This window comes from Canis aureus, chromosome 2 (genome assembly GCF_053574225.1).
Source record: "Canis aureus isolate CA01 chromosome 2, VMU_Caureus_v.1.0, whole genome shotgun sequence".
In the NCBI taxonomy this organism is placed as follows: domain Eukaryota; kingdom Metazoa; phylum Chordata; class Mammalia; order Carnivora; family Canidae; genus Canis; species Canis aureus.
Window position 1 is genome coordinate 65,469,086 of NC_135612.1, and position 20,470 is coordinate 65,489,555.

Here is a 20,470-nt window from a genome sequence, read left to right on the forward strand (position 1 = left end):
AGCTGAGGGGAGGACCCTTTGTCCAGGCCTCTCCATCAGGACCCTGGCCTGGCTGCCTCCACAGAGCTTCCCCAGCTGATGATGTTGGATGTTATAAGTACCCAATTTGATGTGACTTTGCCTTATTCTCATGTATTGCCTACTATTCCCCTCATCTATATGTAGATTCCTTTCCTCTTCTGTTTCTATTAGGTTTCTATAGTAAAAATAAAGTTTTCTTTCCTTTTCAAAACTGAAACACAGCTATTATAAATCTTTTGTTCAGAACAGCCACTCAAATGGCCAAAGCTTTTTACCAATACTTGTGGAAGAATTTTTAAGACTTTTTTCATTTGCCCAGCTTCCAAATAGCTCCTTTCTCTTCTTCAGCTGCAGGTGGTTCCTTTTCGAAGTTCCTGTGTTCCTAGGGAGCTCCTGGTGGGAGAGAAGGGGCCAGAAGTTCCAATGACTATAGGGCACTGAGGGGCTGAAGTGGGGAGGGAACCATCGGGAAGGGATGGAGGAGGTGAGGGCTTGAGAGGGACAGATAAAAGGATTCCAGGAAACTGGAAGATTGAAGGTGGCATAAGGAGGAAGGAGGAGCAGCAGCAACAAGAAGGAGGAGCCATATTGAGGGGATCTTAAGTTTCTAAAAGTAGTCAAGGAAGTCCTCAACAACACCATGCTAGCAAGAAGGATGTGGACAGAGTTGATGGAGCAGAGTCAGCAGTTTACGAAGGGGGTTTCAGGTGACTAAGAAGTCCCCACATGAGGAATAGGGTCAAATAGAACAAGTATTGGGACAGCTGGGTGGCTCAGTGGTTGAGTGTCTGCTTTTAGCTCAGGGCGTGATCACAGGGTCCTGGGACCCAGTCCCATACTGAGCTCCCTGCAGGGAGCCTGCTTCTCCCTCTGTCTGTGTCTCTGCCTCCCTCTGTGTGTCCCTCATAAATAAATAATTAAACTCTTTAAAAAAAATAGAACAGGTATTTAAAAATAGCTCTTATCAGGCTCTGAATATCAACTTCCCATTAGGCCAACTTCTGATCATAGAACTCTTAAAAAAAAAAAGATTTTATTTATTTATTCATGAGAGACACAGATTGAGAGAGAGGCAGAGACACAGGCAGAGGGAGAAGCAGGCTCCATGCAGGGAGCCTGGTGTGGAACTCAATCCCAGGACTCCAGGATCATTTCCTGAGCCACCCAGGCGTCCCCATAGAACTCTTTAAAAAATAAATTCTTTCAGGGGCACCTGAGAGGCTCAGTCAGTTAAGGGACTGCTCTTGGTTTCAGCTCAGGTCATGATCTCAGGGTCATGACATCCAGCCAGCCTCAAGGCCCACACATAACAGGAAGTCTGTTTAAGATTCTCACTCCCTCTCCCTCTGCCCTTCCTTCCACTTACACACTCTGTCTCTCTCAAATAAATAAGTGAATCTTTAAAAAATATTCTTTCTGATAACATCAAATTTCAGCTGGGACAAATAGTAAATATTCCTGGCAGTATTAAACTCCTTAAAAAAAAATTAGGGTCACCGGGGTGGCTCAAGTCATGATCCTGGGGTGCTGGGATCTAGTCCCACACTGGGCTCCCCACAGGGAGCCTGCTTCTCCCTCTGCCCATGTCTCTGCCTCTCTGTGTCTCTCATGAATAAATAAATAAAATATTTTTTAAAAATTAAAAAAATAAATTATTTTTTATCCTCTTTCTTTTAAACCAAAAGTAGACACCCTCACACATGGAGATTTCCTTTATTATTGTAAATTTCCCTTTAAAAAGGGTAACTAGGGACATCTGGGTGGCTCAGCAGTTGAGCATCTACTTTGGCTCAGGGCAAGATCCCAGGGTCCCAGGATCGAGTCCCACATTTGCTCCCTGCATGGAGCCTGCTTCTCCCTCTGCCTGTGTCTCTGCCTCTCTCTCTCTCTCTCTCTGTCTCTCATGAATAAATAAATAAAATCTTAAAAAAAAAAAAAAGAGTAACTAATTCTCAGTTTTCAGAGCTTCTCCTTCATGTGTCTTCTATTTCTTAAAATTAATTAGCTTAATGTAATCCTTTTGCCAAAGACATACTTTGGGGTTGATATATTCTGTAACCTTTCACAGGCCAGAGTGATGACATACTGAGGGTCGAGGGTAAAGGACTAAATCACACATCAAGGGTGGGAGATTTTTCACTAACCTGACCAGCAGGATTCTACTTTAGCAAGAACCTTTCCTAAAATCAGACTAAACAACCAAGGACAGAGGGTACCTGAGTGGCTCAGTTGGTTAAGCATCTGACTGTTGATTTTGGCTCAGGCCATGATCTTGGGGTCCTAGGATCGAACCTCACATCAGTCCCCCATGTTCATCATGGGGTCTGCTTGGTCTCCCTCTCCCTCTCCCTCTCCCTCCATCCCACTCCCTGCTGTGCATTCTTTCTCTCTAAATGAATAACTAAAATATTAAAAAAAAATACCAAGGACAGAGTCCAAGTCAGACAGAGACTGCAAAGTTTAGAGGAATCTGAATAAATTGAGATCAAGAAGAACATCTTTATCACAGAGTCCCAGAATAATAGGTGAGTTATTTGTTTAAGCTAGTCTCACTGCTTGGTTGGAAACTCCTGAAATTGGGGACCTAAAGCCGAGGACGCAGGGCTACTTGGTCCCTAGGGGCTCTGGGAGGAGATTCAGAGGCTCTGGAGTCCTCCCTGCCTCCACCCCACCCTGCCTCCCACAGCCAGAGGAGGTCAACCAGGGCTGAACTGCAGCAGGTGAGCCGGAGGACAGAATGCTTAGAGCCCTATTCATGCTGACTGCCTAGTTTTTGAATAGTCTCTGATTTCTCCCCTGAAATCAAGGACTCAGTTGTGAGGATTCAATGCACTAATATCTGATAAGCACTTAGAACTCTGCCTGGCTTCTATAAACACGGAAATATAAACTGTGTGTTAAATAGAAAAATGTCTGGAAAAATACACACCATATTCAGACCAGTTATTTGTAAGGAATGACATTTGGGAAAGGTAACTTCACATAATAAATTTCTTGGGATGGGCACTAAGTGTTATACTATATTTTGGCAAGTTGAATTTAAATTTAAAAAAATTTTAAAATAAAAATAAAATAAATTTCTTATCTTTTTGTAATTTAAGGAGATACAATACTTAGACTTTGCATATAGAAAATGATGGTGATAGGGGATCCCTGGGTGGCTCAGCGGTTTAGCGCCTGCCTTCAGCCCAGGGTGTGATCCTGGAGTCCTGGTATAGAGTCCCACATCGGGCTTCCTACATGGAGCCTGCTTCTCCCTCTGCCTGTGTCTCTGCCTCTCTCTCTCTCTTTCTGTGTCTCTTGTGAATAAATGAATAAAATCTTAAAAAAAAAAAAAAAGAAAAGAAAAGATAAAAGAAAATGATGGTGATAGTGTTGATTCTGGCAAATGGTAGCTATGTGGATGGTCCAGCCTAGTGGTTAAGGTACAAGTACTAAGGTTGTTTCTCCTGGTTTGAGTCCTGGCTTTTTAAGTCTTCTAAGCTATGGTATCTTGAGTTATTTTCCTGCTCTATGACCTTGAGTTTTCTCACCGGGAAATGGGATTGGAATATTACCTTGCGAATTGTACTGTGAAGCCCAAAAATGTTAATGCATGGAAAACACTTAGAACTGCTCCAGGCACACAGCAAATACTCCATCATTACTAGCTAATATTGGCGGGCCATCTGTGATCTTTTAGTACATTCTGAATCCTTTTGGAGAGATGTGGGCTACAACATTTATACTGATATAACCAGGGATTATAGGACCATAATTAATATTCAACTGGGGCTTGCTTTTTGTTGTTTTATTTTGCTTTGGTGTTTGGTGGGATTTTTGTAGGGGCAGGACTTTGTTTGCTTCTTTTCAGTTTTTAGTAAGGTTTTCAAACCACAGAGAAGTAGAGAGACTAGCAGTAGACCTCCCTGTGCCTTTTATATGGTTTAAAACAGTTATCACCAAATCACTAATCTTCAATATTGGACTTTGTTTCCTTTAAATTAGGAGACAAACTTGGTGAGATTATATGACTTATATTACCTGGTGAATGAAATTTAATTTTCTTTGACAAGTAAATTGGTGAGAAGTGCACAATATTTTTTTAATCACTTTCTCTTCAAGAAATCAAAAATAGTTTAACTCCTGAGAGCTAGCATTTGTAGAATTTTGTCTCGTGTTGCAGTTCATGGTAGGCCACATGATAATTCTTTCTAGATAAGCATGATCCTATAGAAATATAATGTAAGCCATGGATGTAATTTTAAGTTTTCTAGTATCCATATTTTTTAAATGCAACTAATTTTAATAAAACATTTTGTTCAACTCAACCTATCCAAAACATTGTCACTTCAACATATAGTCAATATAAAAATTCGAATGTTATATTTTATGTTCTTCTTTCTTTTGTACTAAGTCTTTGAAATATGGTGTTTATATTACACCTAAAACACACTTCACTTGGGCTAGACATATATTGAATGCTCGGTAGTCACAAATGGCTAGTGGCTACCATATGGGACAACACAGCCCTGGATAGCAGTTCCTTGAAGTTAAGATCTGTATCTTAATTATTTGTTCTCTTTAACAAATAATTAATGAACATATCTCTAGTTCTGAGCAGAGACATATATTAAAAGTCTTCCAGCTGAAGAGGTAGAAATGGATAGTTACGTATTCTTTATTGTCATTTGCTAGTGCATGCCACATCTGCTGCATTTAGGGTTTGTTATAATGTTAAACGGGGAAGTTCTTTAGTTCTAATTGAAGATAGTATTACCAAAGGTATTCTTTGCTTTGAGAAAATAAGGAAGTGACCAGGCTAGTGATAGAGTAGGAAGTCTGTCATGAATTTAGGCAATAAATGTAATAAGAAAGTATTTTGAGGTAGGGGCAAAATTGAAATGATCCCAGAAAGAAGCCCTGAATAAAGTTTAAAAAAAAAAAAAAAAAAAACCTGAATAACACCCAAACTGACAACTGGGAAGCTTTAAATCAAGTGACAAAAAAATCTCACCATAGCAGAAAATGCTGATGCCTCATGCTTATCCCCTTGGCAATAACCATGTCTAGGCATACCTATCTAACTTCCAAAGAGAGGCACCTGTAACTCTTTGCCCGAGAGCCTTCTCTCTGACTTCCAAAACCTGCTCTGCCCACACACTGGGCAGCCTGAACATGTCCAGGAATTAACACCCTTCCTGAGAGCAGCCCTCAACCAATGACTGACAGTAACAAAGGAGAAAGACCTTAACTCACATGTACCTCCACTAGGATAACTCAGAAATAGTCCACCCTGTCAACCCCAATTTCCCTGTAGGATTAAGGGCTAGATGCTCTCAGTGACATTTTGCCTAACAATCTACCCGTCACTGGTGTCTTCCCTCTCTGGTCTCAATTGCCTCTCCTCCGGCACACCGTGGCATTATATCACTAAGACTCTCACTGAGGGGAACTGTGATGTACTGCGAGAGAAGGATGCATTGACTTACATGCCATCTAAGCAACTGAGAGATGGCAATTATAAGGAATGTGGTTAGTTGTTGCTTTCCACTACCATCAAAGTAGTGGAAAGGGGAGAAAATGACAGAATTGAGTCAGCCAGCTATTGACTCAGGGCACAATGTGAAGTCAGAAGACCTCTTCGGTGCATTTGAGGAGGCCCTTACCTCCTACAGGAGGGCAGCCCAGGATAAACTGTGCTGAACATCACATGAGTGAACATGTTCACTGTGAGCGGAGCAGAGCAACAAGAAGCCCCAATTCACAGCTTGGTAGATACCCTTCCCTGAGAGGGAAGGTGTAGGACCCTGAGACTTGGGATGGGGACATTCTGTACATGGGATTGAAAACCTTGAACCTCCAGATGCCCCCCCCCCCCATATTCCTAGGATTCTGCTTTGCTGGAAGATAGCAACTCCCTTTGCCTGGAGCCCAGCTCAGGCCTTACATTGCAAGATTATGCTTGTCCTCTTAAGGATCTACATTCTTTAGTTGCGTCTAGATTGATAACTAGGTTCAAGTATGTACTTGGGGAAAATATTTTCCTTCATTTAGAAAAGGAATTATTAACCAGGAAAATTACAGGATCTACCTAATATGTATGCCAACAACTGGGAAAACATGCCTGAGCACAGGGCTTGACTGGAGATGGTGGTATGGAACACTGAAGGCTGGATAAGAAAGAATGTATTTTAAGGGGGCACTGTCCCACCACTCAAATTTAAGATCCCAGCAAAGACCTAGAGCCAGTCTTAATAACACTGTTGAAATGGTTCATTGAAACCACAAAGAAAGATGCCTTGAAGTAAATAAATGTATTTGCTACCCTTCTTTGACAAGCAGTAAAAGGAGGGAGAGGGTAGATTGGATGAGGTTAAAGGCACGCTCAAAAGAATATGACTAAAGAAAAAAAGAATATTACTATTATGATTGATTGAAGCAGTAAAGAATGTTCTAGTGATGAGGATACTGGCCTCATGGATAAGCTCAGAAGTAGCTGTATGCTAAAGGCCAGGGATGGTGGTGGGGATGTAGTTTTGAGACAGGGCTTCCTAGTGCCAAGAAGTAGTGGAGCCTGGGAAAAAGCACTTAATTAGCATAGGCAGGGCATATGTGATTGCCATAATGGCAATTAAGTCAACGTGGCAAATGGGAGCCAGGCAGGCAGGAATCTGAGACAGAGGCTAATAGATCCTTCTAGTTCCTTACAGCAAGAAAGACAGGTAGTGAGTGAAGATGTGTTTTACCTTTACCATCAAAAATGATCAAGAGTAAGTGATCCAAAGCAATCAGCTGTGGGAGATCACAATCCACCACCTGGTTCCCAAACCTGTATCTGGAATCTCAGATCCACATCCAATCATTCTAGAGGGAGGAAGTACCTGTAATGCCACAGCAAGCATATAAAATCATGATTTCCCTGACCCTTTCTCAAAGGGCCAGGTAGACATTTATCTCAGTTACTGCACATCAGAGGAATGGAAACATTCAGATCTCCTGATGACTGATGAATACAGTATGAGCTGGCACAACCACAACACCCAAAGCACACTTGTGGCTCAAACTCTCTATAAACTTACTTATCAGGTCATCAAAGTTCATACTTTTTAACAACTTCATTTTCAATCTATATAATTGAAGCTTGTCGAGTCACTCTTACCAAATTCAGTATCACAAACAAGCTTTGATAATTTTAAGTTTTGAGACTTTTCTGCTGACACAACTGTTACTAGAGTTGTGATATGTATTTTATAGGCCTTGACAGCATTGAACTAAATATGATAAATTATTCCATAATGTAAATTATAGTACACCTAGAACTGATAACTTGCAGAACAACGTTCTAAAAAAAATTAACTCTTTGTACTAGTCAATTCTGTGTAAGTCCGAATTTGGTTTTAAATGTAAGGGTATGCAATGACCTTTTAATGGTTTGATAATACCCCTGATCCATCTCTGCAACAGCAGCCAGTTGCAACCATAGTGCAGGCCAGATGTCCCTTGGGAGCCCTTCTCAACCAATGACTGATAAGTAGATAAATGTCTTAACCTCCTCCTGCCTCAGGTGCAACAACTCCAAAGTATGTTTTATGCTGTCTGCAGCAACAAACTCCAGTTGCCTTCACTTTGTAACCCTGGATTCGTTTCCTGCCCCTATGGTCTACTTCTACTCCCTTACCAGTATTTCCTGGAATCACCTGGATTTGTTCTATCACAGGGTCTACTTTTGAGGAGACTCAACAACTTAAAGTCAGTCAACAACCTAAATCTGGCTCAAGTAATAAAAGGAATTCCTTGATTTTTCAAGTTCTCAATAAAAAACAGCTCAGCAAAAGCCTGGGGGGGAAAACCCTCCTCCTCCCCCACTAAGAAACTATTTCTAACAGCTTGTCACAGGCTTGTCACAGGTGTGACCACAGAGCTGAGGATGTTAAGAGAAAATGAAATATTATTTATTTGTACAGTGCATCAGCAAACAAAGTAGAGAATAGAGCCATCATGCACCAACCAGATTGTTCATGATTTACCCAGTGCAGCAGCTGGGTTGGGGCTCACTGACTTTCCCAGACTTTCAGACCATCAGTCAGGAAACATTTTCTGTAAAGGGACTAATAATAAATACTTCCAGCTTTGAGGGTCACACAGTCTCTGTCACAACTGCTCACCTCTGCCACTGCAGCTTGAAAGCAGCCACAGATATGAGCGTGGCTAGGTTCCCAAAAAGTTTTATTTATGGACATTGAAACTTGAACTTCATGTAATTTCCACAAGTCATGAAATATTGTTCTTCTTTAATTTTTATTCAACTATTTAAAAATGCAAAAACCCCTTGTGGCACTTTTGTACAAAAGCAAGTGATGATGAAAAAAAAAAAAAAAAAGCAAGTGATGGTCCAAATTTGGCCCCTGCTGTGGAACATTGACACATACTTTCAGTAATGCTGTTGATTATGGCTGCCCTCCAACCCCAACACACACACTACATTGTAAGCCCTTGTGAAGCTCGAGAGCTTCCCAGAACTTCTCACCATGATTTTTCATGAAGCCTATCCAGGGTATGGACAGAATTTCCCAACATTTCTCCCTGTTTAATTGCCTAGGCTCTCCTCTTCCCACCTCCCAACCTCAATCACCCTCTTCCAGGAGGGAAGAACTCCTTAATATGAGTGCTCTGAGCAAGGAATTCTTGGGCCACATTAACTCCTGAGTAAGGTTACCACATCACAAGGTTGATATCCTCAGGGGCCTGTCCACCTTAGCTTAGACAGGGGTGGCCCCTAGTGGGGAGCCTGACAATCTAGTGGTTAATAATGAAAGCTGATTTCCAGTTTGTGCTTACTCATCTAAGGCAGCCTTGTTTGGCAACTCCTTTGGAGAAGAGGGGACCAGCAGAGCCAAACTCAAAACAGTCTTGTGTCCTTGGATGTGAGACATCGATCACTACTTCTCCCAGACTCCTTTTTTTTTTTTTTAAGATTTTATTTATTTAGGGATCTCTGGATGACTCCGAGGTTTAACGTCTGCCTTCAGCCCAGGATCTGATCCTGGAATCCCAGGATGGAGTCCCACACCAGGCTCCCTGCATGGAGTCTGCTTCTCCCTCTGCCTGTCTCTGCCTCTCTCTCTGTCTCTTTCTCTGTCTCATGAATAAATAAATAAAATATTAAAAAGAGAGAGAGAGAGAGAGAGACATAGGCAGAGGGAAAAGCAGGCTCCCTGTAGGGACTCCATCCCAGGACCTCAGGATCATGACCTAAGCCAAAGGCAGATGCTCAACCACTAAGCCACCGAGGTGCCCTCCTCTCTAAGACTCCTAATCAAGATAGTTACTACTGACTGAGTATATAAATTTGTTAAGTAAACAAAGTGTAAACATTTAGGACAAACTCAGTAATTAAGGATATAAATCTTTGTACGTATCGGTCTCCCTACCTGGAAATATTTCCAACCCTCCTATGTCTCATTTAGCTAAATAACCCTTATCTTTCCCATCTCAATTTATAGATCACTTATCTGGAAAGTCTCTCTTCTCTGATACTAGACTAGATGAAGCCGTCCACCATGCAATCACAAAATACCCTGTGTCTCCATCATACACATAAAAATAGGGAGTGATTGTTAGTTTAATCATCAGTTGGTGAGGGTCAGGAGAGTCTCTCTTTTCTCCTGCCCCAAACCCCTGCACCATGTCCCCTAAATTCTTTTAACAGCAGCAGTGACAAACAAGAACTCCATTCTGATTGTAATTCTATACAGATCATTGTTTCACACAGATTCCAAACAACTTTAATATGTTCCTCTGAGAGTTTTTAACTATGTGTTAGTTTTTACCAAATAATAAAATTTTACAAGAACCATCTTAGAGTTAATCACGTCACATTTCTATAACAAAATCATGCAGGAGGTATAAGCCAAATTAAACCCCTTCTGCTTCTGTACAAGGTAGAAATGCACATACTTCAAACAGCTTTTCAACATGCATTTTTCTCAAATAAATAAGTCACTTCAGTGAAAAGTTTGGGTAATCTCGACAGCTACCCTTTAATAGCTACATGATAATATGACTTTCAAAGGACAAAAATACCATAGCAATGAATAAATATGCTCTAGAGAACCTGCTGCAATCCATATCTTTTGTAGAAAAAAATAACGATATTTCTAAAATACTAAGTAATTTAATAGATATACATCTCCTATTATAGGGATATATCTTTAGATAGACTCTACCAAGAAATTACAAAAACATAAGGCTTTAAGCAATGAATGATTGTATTGAAATAAGCAACATTCAGATTCTACAACCTGCTTCACTGGTTATTAATGTGAATATTCAGAAGCCCCGCCAGGTCTCAAAAGGCAGTTTCCCAGTTTCAACAATAGCTGTGCCCTGCTGGCCAGCACGGGCTTTCGGTTTACCCTTTTCTTTGGTGCCAAATCCTCTGTGAAGTGTGAGGCTGGCCTCCGTGTTTCACAGGACTGTCAATTAGTTTCTAGCAACTGCAAAGTTTTCGATGAAGATGCATTTCCATGAGTTGCACTCTCTGCACTGGGGAATTACAGACAAGACTAAATAAATAGAAGAATGAGCACTAGTTGCTGGATCAGCTCTGCTTTGAACTGCTCCATTTGGAGTGGGGTCACAAATACTTCTCAAATTGACACTCTCTATTCACTCATATCTACTTGATTCCCTTTGCAAACCTCAATTTTCACTATCTTGTGAAAGAAGGAGTCAAGAAAGATGGTTTTCACTTTAGCACGTCTGCTTCTGCACTCTACTTTTGACATATTCATTAAATATTGGTTTGCTGGGGCCACCAAACAAAATATGAATTTTAGGCAGATACAGGTAGTCCATAACAATTGTGCTCAAGGTGAATTTCAAACATGTAACCAATCAGGAAGCCAAGATGCGATCACTCCCACTGCACGTCTTTGAAGACCATCAGAAAACAGTCGTCATGCTTTTTTGATAGAAGAAAAAGAGCATTTATGAAAGTACTTAGCTCAGTGACTACTGCATAGTAATCTCTGGATCTAGAAAGTATTGTCTTCCTAGATAGTGTTTATGTGGATCACTATCATTACTCCTGTAGTAACTACAGTAGTAGTTACTAATGCTTGGCACAGTGTTCACTTACCTGCCTGGCACTACCCTGGGTTCTTCATGCACAGGAACTCATTTTATTCTGAGCCCTTATAATCCTTATTTACAATGAGACCTCAGAGACATACATGATCTACCCAGAGCCATGTGGCTAGCAAGTCATAAAGGCAGGATTTGGGCCAGATTGTGAAGCCCCAGAATCCATGCACTTAGCCACAATGTTGGGCTTCCACCCCACTTGCTTCCCCGGGCTATTGTGATTTATAGTAAGAAATATTTGGTCTTCCTCCCATTCCTGGCAAAAAGCTCCTAAAACCTTTGGAATTTCCTAAATGTTGAGAAGGGTTAGGTTGTCTTTTCTTACGTTAATGGGGTAACTTTTGAACCACACCTAATGGTTGCCCAGGGAAGCCAAATAAATAGTGCTTGGCAGGTTGAAACTTTCACTCCCATCCCTTGACACCCAGGGAGGGGAAAGGGGCTAGAGATTGAATCAATCACCAACGGCCAATGATCTAATCAATCATGCTTACATAACAAGGCCTCCATAAAACCCCAAAAGGATGAGGTTTGGAGAACCTCCAGGAAGTGAACATGTGACACCATATGGGGAGAACAGGACTTGGAAAGGGCATGGCAGCTCCTCACCCCTTCCCTATACCTCAACCTATGTGTCTCATCTAGCTGTTCCTGAGTTCTAGCGTTTGTATTAAACCACTGATTTAGTAACTAAACGGATTTTCTGCGTTCTGTGTACTGCTCGAGCCAATTCATTGAATCCAAGGAGAAAATCATGGGAACTTCTGCTTTATAGCTGGTTAGCCAAAAGCACAGGTGACAACCTGGACTCGTGACTGGTGTGAAGGGGGTTAGGGCATAGCCTTGTGGGATGAGCCCTTGACCTGTGGAATATGAATGTATCTCCAGGTGGATAGTGTCAGAATTCAGTTGCGTTGTAGGTCACCCAACTGGAGTCAGAAAACTGCTTGGTGTGGAAAAAAAAACACATATTTGGTGACTAGAATGCCAGAAGCGAAGTGTTGTACACAGGAGAAACACAGGAAGAGGAGTATGGGATTCTTCTTTCTATTTCTCAACCCTGATAATCTTTTAAATGCAGTATCGATGCCTTCACATAGGAACTGCTCACTGGGTCTTGGCTGGTCAGGGTGAAGCACTGTGACAAACACAAAGACAAATGGATAAAGACTCTGTCCTCAAGAGAGACATAAAAACAAATGCATTTGAAGCTGGAACAAACAAACATCAAGAAGGAGGTGAGCAAAGGTACAGGATCCGGAGGCTCTAGTTCAGAACGGGGAGCTGAGAGAAGGTACCTGGAGAGCATAGAGGGTCTCTGAAGACATGAGACTAGAAAGGCAGTTTGGGGTCAAGTAGAAAGATCTTGAATATTAGATTGTAAAACATGGGCTTTATCTTGTACTGATACTCAACTAGAACTGATGCAGTTCAGATCCTAGTTTATGGTGATTTCCCCTGGGGATGCCTGGGTGGCTCAGTGGTTGAGCATCAGCCTTTGGCTCAGGTCCTGATCCCGGGGTTTTAGGATCCAATCCCGCATCAGGCTCCCCACAGGGAGCCTGCTTCTCCCTCTGCCTGTGTCTCTGCCTCTGTGTGTGTGTGTGTGTGTGTGTGTGTGTGTGTGTGTCTCGAATAAATAAATAAAATCTTAAAAAAAAAAAGAAAAAAAAAAAAAAAGATGATTGCCCTGGCAATGTTATAGAAGTTAGGATGGAGGGATGCATCAGAAGCAGGGAGAGTGGTCAGAAGGCAACTCTATGTTTGAAATCAGCATTTTAATGTGGAAAAAGTTGAGAACTTATGATTTAATGATTCTGTTCTTGATTGCATCCCTGATGTCAAACAAAACCTCACGTGCTTAAAAATACGAATATGTGTTTTAATATCCATAGAGAAACAGTCTGCTACTTTGCATGTTGTGTAACAGAGGGTAGCTAATGCCTTTTTCCTAATTTGAAGGTATTGTTTAAGATTTTTCAAGTGAGGGGTGCCTAAGTGGCTCAGTCGGTTAAGCGTCTGCTTTGGGCTCAGGTCATGTTCCCACAGCCCTAGGATGGAGCCCTGAGTGGGCTCGCTGCTCAGCAGGGAGTCTGCTTCTCCCTTTGCCACTCCCCCCGTTTGTGCTCCCTCTCCCTCTCTCTGAAATAAATAAATAAAATCTTTTTTAAAAAAATGAAATAAAAGTTTCCAAGTGAGTAGGTATTATTATTTTTATTCAGAAAAGTTTTTTTTTAATCAAGCATTTTGTTTTTCCACAGAAATCCATTTACTCACTAGATCACTGGCAGCATCTAAAGAAGTCACAGGCCAGTGTGCTGTGAGTGGTTGTGCAAGTTGACTGGTAACCCTGGCAACCCAAAGGCGGTGAACACTGTGTTCTTAAGCCTGGTTCCAGAGACGCCTTGGCTGGAGCTCCCATGGGATTAGCCTGAGGAGCCACTGGCCCTAAGACAGACTGTGGACTGGAAGTCAGTTGGGGCCTTTTCTCTTCTTTTTTAGGTACTCAAGGTCTTATGGCACTTGTCACCTTCCCCCCTGTTCCCTTAACCCACACTAGTAATATATTGTACATTTCAGATGTTTTATTGACGTATAGCATAAATACAGAATCATGTGTTATATTTGAATTTTTTTTAATGATGCTTTTAATCTCTTATACCATCCTTGATCTCCTTCAACAAAATGTACATGGAAAGAAAAATAAAAGGCATCTGGCTGGCTCAGTCAGTAGAGCATGCAACTCTTGATCTCAGGGTTGGGAATTCAAGACCCACGTTGGGTGTAGAGTTTACTTAAAATAAATAACTTTTTAAAAATGGCATTAAAAGAAAATTAGGGATGCCTGGGTGGCTTAGCAGTTGAGCATCATTTCCCTTCGGCTCAGGTTGTGATCCTGGAGTCCTGGGATCAAGTCCCACATCGAGGTCGCTTCAGGGAGCCTGCTTCTCCTTCTGCCTCTCTCTCTCCGTGTCTCTCATGAATAAAAACATGAAAAAAAATCTTTTTAAAAAAAATCTTTTAAAAAAAGAAAACTAAATAATCACCCACCCTGCATTTTCTTCTCTGAAGCCCAGTTCATCAGCATGTCCATCCTCTCATGAAGATCCATGTGGTGTGTTCACTTTCTCCAGGCATGGCTGGGCCAGGGATGCAAAGATGGGTGATCTTCAATGAAACCACAGTCCCAAACAATGACAAACAATGACAAGACAGTGGAGATGGACCATGTTAGGGGAATTCACAGGGGGGCTGGGGGATAAAGAAGTGAAGAACAACCAAGGCTCCATGGGAGAAGATGCCAGAGGATTCAGTGAGGAGGTGATTCTTGAGGTGGGTCTTTTTTTTTTTTTTTTAAGATTTATTTATTTATTTATTCGGAGAGAGAGAGAGAGAGAGAGAGAGAGAGAGGCAGAGACACAGGCAGAGGGAGAAGCAGGCTCCATGCAGGGAGCCCGACGTGGGACTCGATCCCAGGTCTCCAGGATCCCACCCCGGGCTGCAGGCGGCGCTAAACTGCTGCGCCACCGGGGCTGCCCTTGAGGTGGGTCTTAAATACCGTCTCCCAAAGTAGGCAGAGCAGGAATGGCAATCAACACAGAGAGACATGTTCAAGACCCCTAGGACTGGGAGAGTAGGGCACATCTGGGTTATGACAGCTACGTGGTTTGATGGTGCCCGGCTGGGTACAGCTTCTCTAAGAAGCTAACAGACACCACACTTACAAACCATACCAGTGGCCACAGTAATGAACATCCCACCACGTGCCAGATCTTCTCAGATTTCATTCCTCTCCATTCTTTCTCCCACTGTCCGTTTACTTAAACTATTTGGAGCCACCCGGTTTCCAACCTCGCCCACTCCCTGTGTAAGCAGTACCCCCAGGGAGCCCCAGAGTGTCCTGGCTTGGAGGAAGGAATCTACTGTTCCAAGGTGCCTGAGTGTCTGCCGGGCACAGAAGGTGGAAAGTATGACATTAGCTTCAGGAAGCAAACCCAGCCGGTGTCCATATCCTGGGTAAGAGCCGTGCTAGGAAGTCTCAGATGGTCCAACATGTTAGGTCTACAAAGCCCCAGAGCAAAACTGGCATTTAAAGAGAAGAGTCAACACCAGAGCACAATAACTTATTCACTGGATATTTAGTAAGCATCTATTACGTGCCAAGCAGTGGGCCAGGAGCTGAAGATACAGCCTGTGCATCGCTGCCGCGGCTGCTGTTGGCAAGCACCCCACAGCCGGCCAGGTGTTAAAGCTAGTGGCCTCCCTGCCTAGGCCACTGGGTGTCTCCTCTGATTGGCCAGGCTGTACCACAAAGGCTATGTTTTTAATGCCACCTTTGGTCCCTGGCCTTGTTTTTTAACAAATGTATAATTACAAAGTGAAAAAAGGAAAGAAAAAAAAACACACACTGAACCTGACCTATGTTGAGAAGTTGGTCAGGGAAGGCTTTACGGAGGGAGAGAGACCCTTGAGCTGAGATCCAGATGATGAGACACCATCATTTACCGGGGGTAAACGGTAGACACAAAAAGTGGAGGTGGTGACGCAAAGCGCTATCTGCGGGCCGTGCAGTGCCTGATGCTCTGCACTGCACTGCTGTAGGTACGGAGGTTAGAAAGAACGTGCATAGCGAGGGGCCTCACAACCAGCAGGACAAGCCCAGGCAAGCGGCCTCGTGGCCCTGCACACACACGGGCAGAAGCGGCCCTTCTGCGTGGGGGATGCTCTCTTCACCAATGCAAAGCCGGATAAACTATCAAAACATGGACACATGGCTGAGCCAAGTCACCTCTTCCCTTGGCCTTTGGCTGGGGAGAACTTCAATTAGAATTGAAGGTTGATCAGTCCAGATGTGGAAGAGAATCCACTCCAGCCGGTTTAAGCAGAAAGCAAGCATAGAATCTCCAGGAGAGCCACGGAAAGAAACTTCCAGACTGTGAAACCCCAAGGCAAAATTAACTATCTGACTGCCCGGCAGAGATCCTGAGCCTGGGGTTAACTCCAAGGCTAACCTGGGCATGGTTGCAGCAGCCATGGCAGCACTAAGACCCCACTGCCACTACCCTTCCCCCTGGACAGTCTGACTCCTTGGCCACATCTCCTTCTTACCTCTCCCCTGAAGGGAAGCCTCATAGGTGTACACCTGACCGGTGAGCTTTATGTCATGTGTCTGTGTCCCGGCTTCAAGGGCTACTGGGAAAGCAAGCTGTTAGTTTCTTTCTTGGGAAAGTGGACTTAGAAGGTAAGAAAGCCCCCAAGCATATGAAATGTGGTCCAGTGGAGCCAACAGGGGTGTTTTCACCTGTTGTGCTGGAGACCTATAGTCAACCCTGGAGGAATCCTTTTCTAGGATTGGGCACAGCTAGTGCCTCCATTGTTCTGTTACTTATCTATGAAACAGAGCCACCTAAGACTAAATAAAATGCCTTGTCTGGCACTCAGGACCAGCTACACAATTTGCAGGACCCAGTGAAAAATACAATTGCTGGGCTCCTTGTTCAGAAATTTAGAATTTAGGGATGCCTGGGTGACTCAGCAGTTGAGTATCGGCCTTGGGCTCAGGTTGTGATCCTGGGGTCCTGGGATAAAGTCCCAGGGACTTCCTGCAGGGAGCCTGCTTCCTGCAGGGAGCCTGCTTCTCCCTCTGCCTATGTCTCTCTCTCTTTCTCACTCTCTCTCTCTCTCTGTCTCTGTCTCTCATGAATAAATACATTTTTTTTTAATTTAGAATTAAGGGGCACCTGGGTGTCTCAGTTAGTTAAGTGTCTGCCTTCGACTCAGGTCATGATCTCAGGGTCCTGGGATCCAGCCCAGAGTCAGGCTCCCTGCTTAGTGGAGCATCTGCTTCTCCCTCTCCTCTGTGCTTGTGCCCTCTCTTGCTATCTCTGTCTCTTTCTGTCTCTTTCTCTCTCTCTCAAATCAATAAATAAATAAAATCTTTTTTAAAAATTTAGAATTTAAGGACAGAGACAGAAGAGCATGAGACCAAGCTGGACCCTTCTGAGCATGAGTCCTTGTGCACCTGCACAGATCACATGCCTTTGAGGCTGGTTCTGCTTCCTCCTTCCTCTGCAGCCAGTAATATAGTGTTGTGTGAACACTTGTCAAATCTAGTGTTGCTAGACACAACAGGAAGAGAAGGGAACTTAAATGATGTTCTTTTTTTTTTTTTAAGATTTTATTTATTCATGAGAGATACAGAGAGGGGCAGAGACATAGGCAGAAGGAGAAGCAGGCTCCCTGCAGAGAGAGCCTGATGCAGAACTCGATTCCAGGACCCCAGGATCACAACCTAACCCAAAGGTAGATGCTCAACCACTAAGTCACCCAAGCATCCCTCAAATGATCTTCTTTATTTTTTTATTTATTTTTATTTTTATTTTTTTTAATTTTTTTTTTTAATTTTTTTTTTATTATTTATTTATGATAGTCACAGAGAGAGAGAGAGAGAGAGAGAGAGAGAGGCAGAGACACAGGCAGAGGGAGAAGCAGGCTCCATGCACCGGGAGCCCGACGTGGGATTCGATCCCGGGTCTCCAGGATCGCGCCCTGGGCCAAAGGCAGGCGCCAAACCGCTGCGCCACCCAGGGATCCCAATGATCTTCTTTATAACACAATATCTAGTAAGGTCTGGATCCTTCTAGAAACCTATTAGAGTTCATTTGGGGGGCATCACGCTGCAACCTACATAATGAAGAATGAATGATAAAACTCCAAGGCTAAACTGAGAAAAAGAGTTGCTTTGGCAAGCTTGGTCATCCTGCCTGTCCTCATAACAATGCCCTCCTGCTTGTCATGGGATATGATTTGTCATGGTGGGTGAACTAAGGCAGGATTTTGAAATTACAAAGTTTTTCTTTCTCCTTTCCTTCCTTCCTTCCTCCCTCCTCCCACTTTCTTCCTTCTTTTCTTTCTTTCTTTCTTTCTTTCTTTCTTTCTTTCTTTCTTTCTTCTCATATAAACTTTGGTCAGTTATATCCTTTGAAGCTAAAGTAAGACATTCATGGACTGATATTGCATGCCAACAGCTACAAGTAGTTAAGACTTATGTAAAAAGAGAAAACTCCCAAAATTCAGCCATTACAATACCAGAGTTCTCGAAAACTCCATAGGGGGATGCCTGAGTGACTCAGTAGTTGAGTGTCTGCCTTTGGCTCATGGTTTGATCCCAGGGCCCTGAGATCATGACCTGAGCTGAAGGCAGATGCTTAGCCAACTGAGCCACCCAGGCACCCCTAATTGCCATGTAAATGTAAGTCTAATTTCTGCCTGCAGTGCTCACGTGGTTTGAGTAGGGGGTATAACAATGTCAGCCCTTGGAAGTGAGATGGAAAGCAGGATGTTACCCTGACAGGTGTCCTTAAACATGCTGAGACAAGGAGGAGAGATGCAAGATAGACAGAAGAGAAGTCCAGTATGGGGACAAGAGAGACTGTCTTGTGTCAAAGTGCAAGAGAGAAGCAAAAGCAAAGATGGTATATGGATAGCAGGATTGGAAATCTCACAAAGATTGAGAACACGGATAGAGGAAGGAGTCAGTTTAGATGGTTCTGGAACACATTCAGGGATTCTTAACATTTGTGGGGTCTTATTTAGGACAGCAGATTGGTAAAGCACTTCAACTCTGGTTGCAAAAACTCCCTTCCACTTACTAGCTTTGTGACCTTGAGGAAGTGATTTAACTTTGTCAGGCCTGTTTCCTTGTCTACAAAATGAGGATAGTGATAGCGATAGTGATAATTCTATGGATGATTAAATCATTTATCAAACATTTGTAACATTGCCCAGTTGATGATAGGAACTCGATAAATACTATCTGTAGTCGTGATAGTGATGGTGATGGTGATGATAATGAAGATGGCTGATGATAGTGGTCAAGGAGGTTCTCTGATCTCTCCTGCCAGAGCACCAGGGTGCAGTCAATGAGCCTATGGATGCCACAAGGGTGGGGTAACAGTGGGAGAGGAGGAACCAGGGGAGAAAGAGATGGAAGGCACAAGGAACTAGTCAAGAGGTCCTGGTGTCATTACCAATGAGAGAGACTGAGGCCTGCCTAGGGCAGTGTCTGAGATACTCTAGATATTCATGGGGTTATGTTATGTGTGTGTATGTTATACACAGCGATCATCAAGCTGTGCAGTTTTCCAACGTTAGAGCAAATATTTGGTACTGTCAGGAGGGCTTGACGGAGAGACAAGGTCCGTTAGAATAAGAGAGAGCCCTGGACTCGGGACTGCATATTTGAGGAATGGCTCTGTTACCCTTGGGCAATCTCTTTGCCGCTAGGGAGACTTACAGGCTCTCCAGGAAGTGAAAAAGCTCCCACCCTCTGCCAGTTTCTGGCTGCTCGGGCATCAGAAGCAGTGAGTTTTCACATCTGAACTTCCCTCACTTGCTTTACATAAGGAAACAAATGAGAACAGAGAGGTGTCTGTGACAAGGTTTTTTTTTTTTTTTAAGATTTAATTTATTTATTCATGAGAGATACAGAGAGAGAGAGAGAAGCAGAAACCCAGACAGAGGGAGAAGGAGGCTCCGTGCAGGGAGCCCGATGTGGGACTCGATCCCGGGACTCCAGGATCATGCTCTGGGCCGAAGGCAGGCGCTAAACCCCTGAGCCACCCAGGGATGCCCCTGTGACAAGCTTTGGGCTGGTTTTTGTCTTCTGGAAATGTTTTGTGTCAGTTCAAATGATCACACATATAATGATATGTGCATGTGTGTATGTGTGTGCATATTTCTCTTTTTCTGATTATAAATGTAATGCATGCTCATTAGAGAACATCTGGAAAATACAAAAAGCCAAAAGTCAAAAGTAGGAATCATTGATAAGATCGCTACCCAGAGATAATTGCTCTATTTTTGGTTTATTGCTTTTCCTTTTTTTTTTTTTTTTAAGAATTTATTTATTTATTCACGAGAGACACACACACAGAGAGAGAGAGAGAGAGAGGCAGAGACACAAGCAGAGGGAGAAGCAGGCTCCAAGCAAGGAGCCCGATGTGGGACAGATACCGGGTCTCCAGGATCACGCCCTGGGCTGAAGACGGCGCTAAACCACTGAGCCACCCGGGCTGCCCTATTGCTTTTCCTTTCATCCATTTACAATATGTGTGTCATACAAACACACCTACCTAATAGAATGTAACATTTGTATTATATTTTAGGTTTTATATCTTATTTCTTGCATTATTTATTGTTGACATTTTCTTATGTGATTAAATGTTCTTTGAAAACATTTCAGTTACATACAGAGAAATTTATTCTTTTTGATGTACAGTTCTGAGTGTTGGCAAATACATAAATTCAGGTTACCACCACA

The 20,470-nt window shown here is 42.9% G+C and overlaps 1 protein-coding gene across 1 annotated transcript in view; it reads right to left on the reverse strand.

The window, feature by feature from the left end:
* Positions 1 to 350: 350 nt before the first annotated feature.
* FAM200B (family with sequence similarity 200 member B) overlaps positions 351 to 20,470 on the reverse strand; it is a 58,097-nt gene continuing 37,977 nt past the window's right edge. The window contains exon 9 of the mRNA XM_077877169.1: positions 351 to 414. Within this exon, the coding sequence (XP_077733295.1) occupies positions 366 to 414 (49 nt within the window). The 3' untranslated portion in view covers positions 351 to 365. The remainder of the gene's footprint in view (positions 415 to 20,470) is intronic.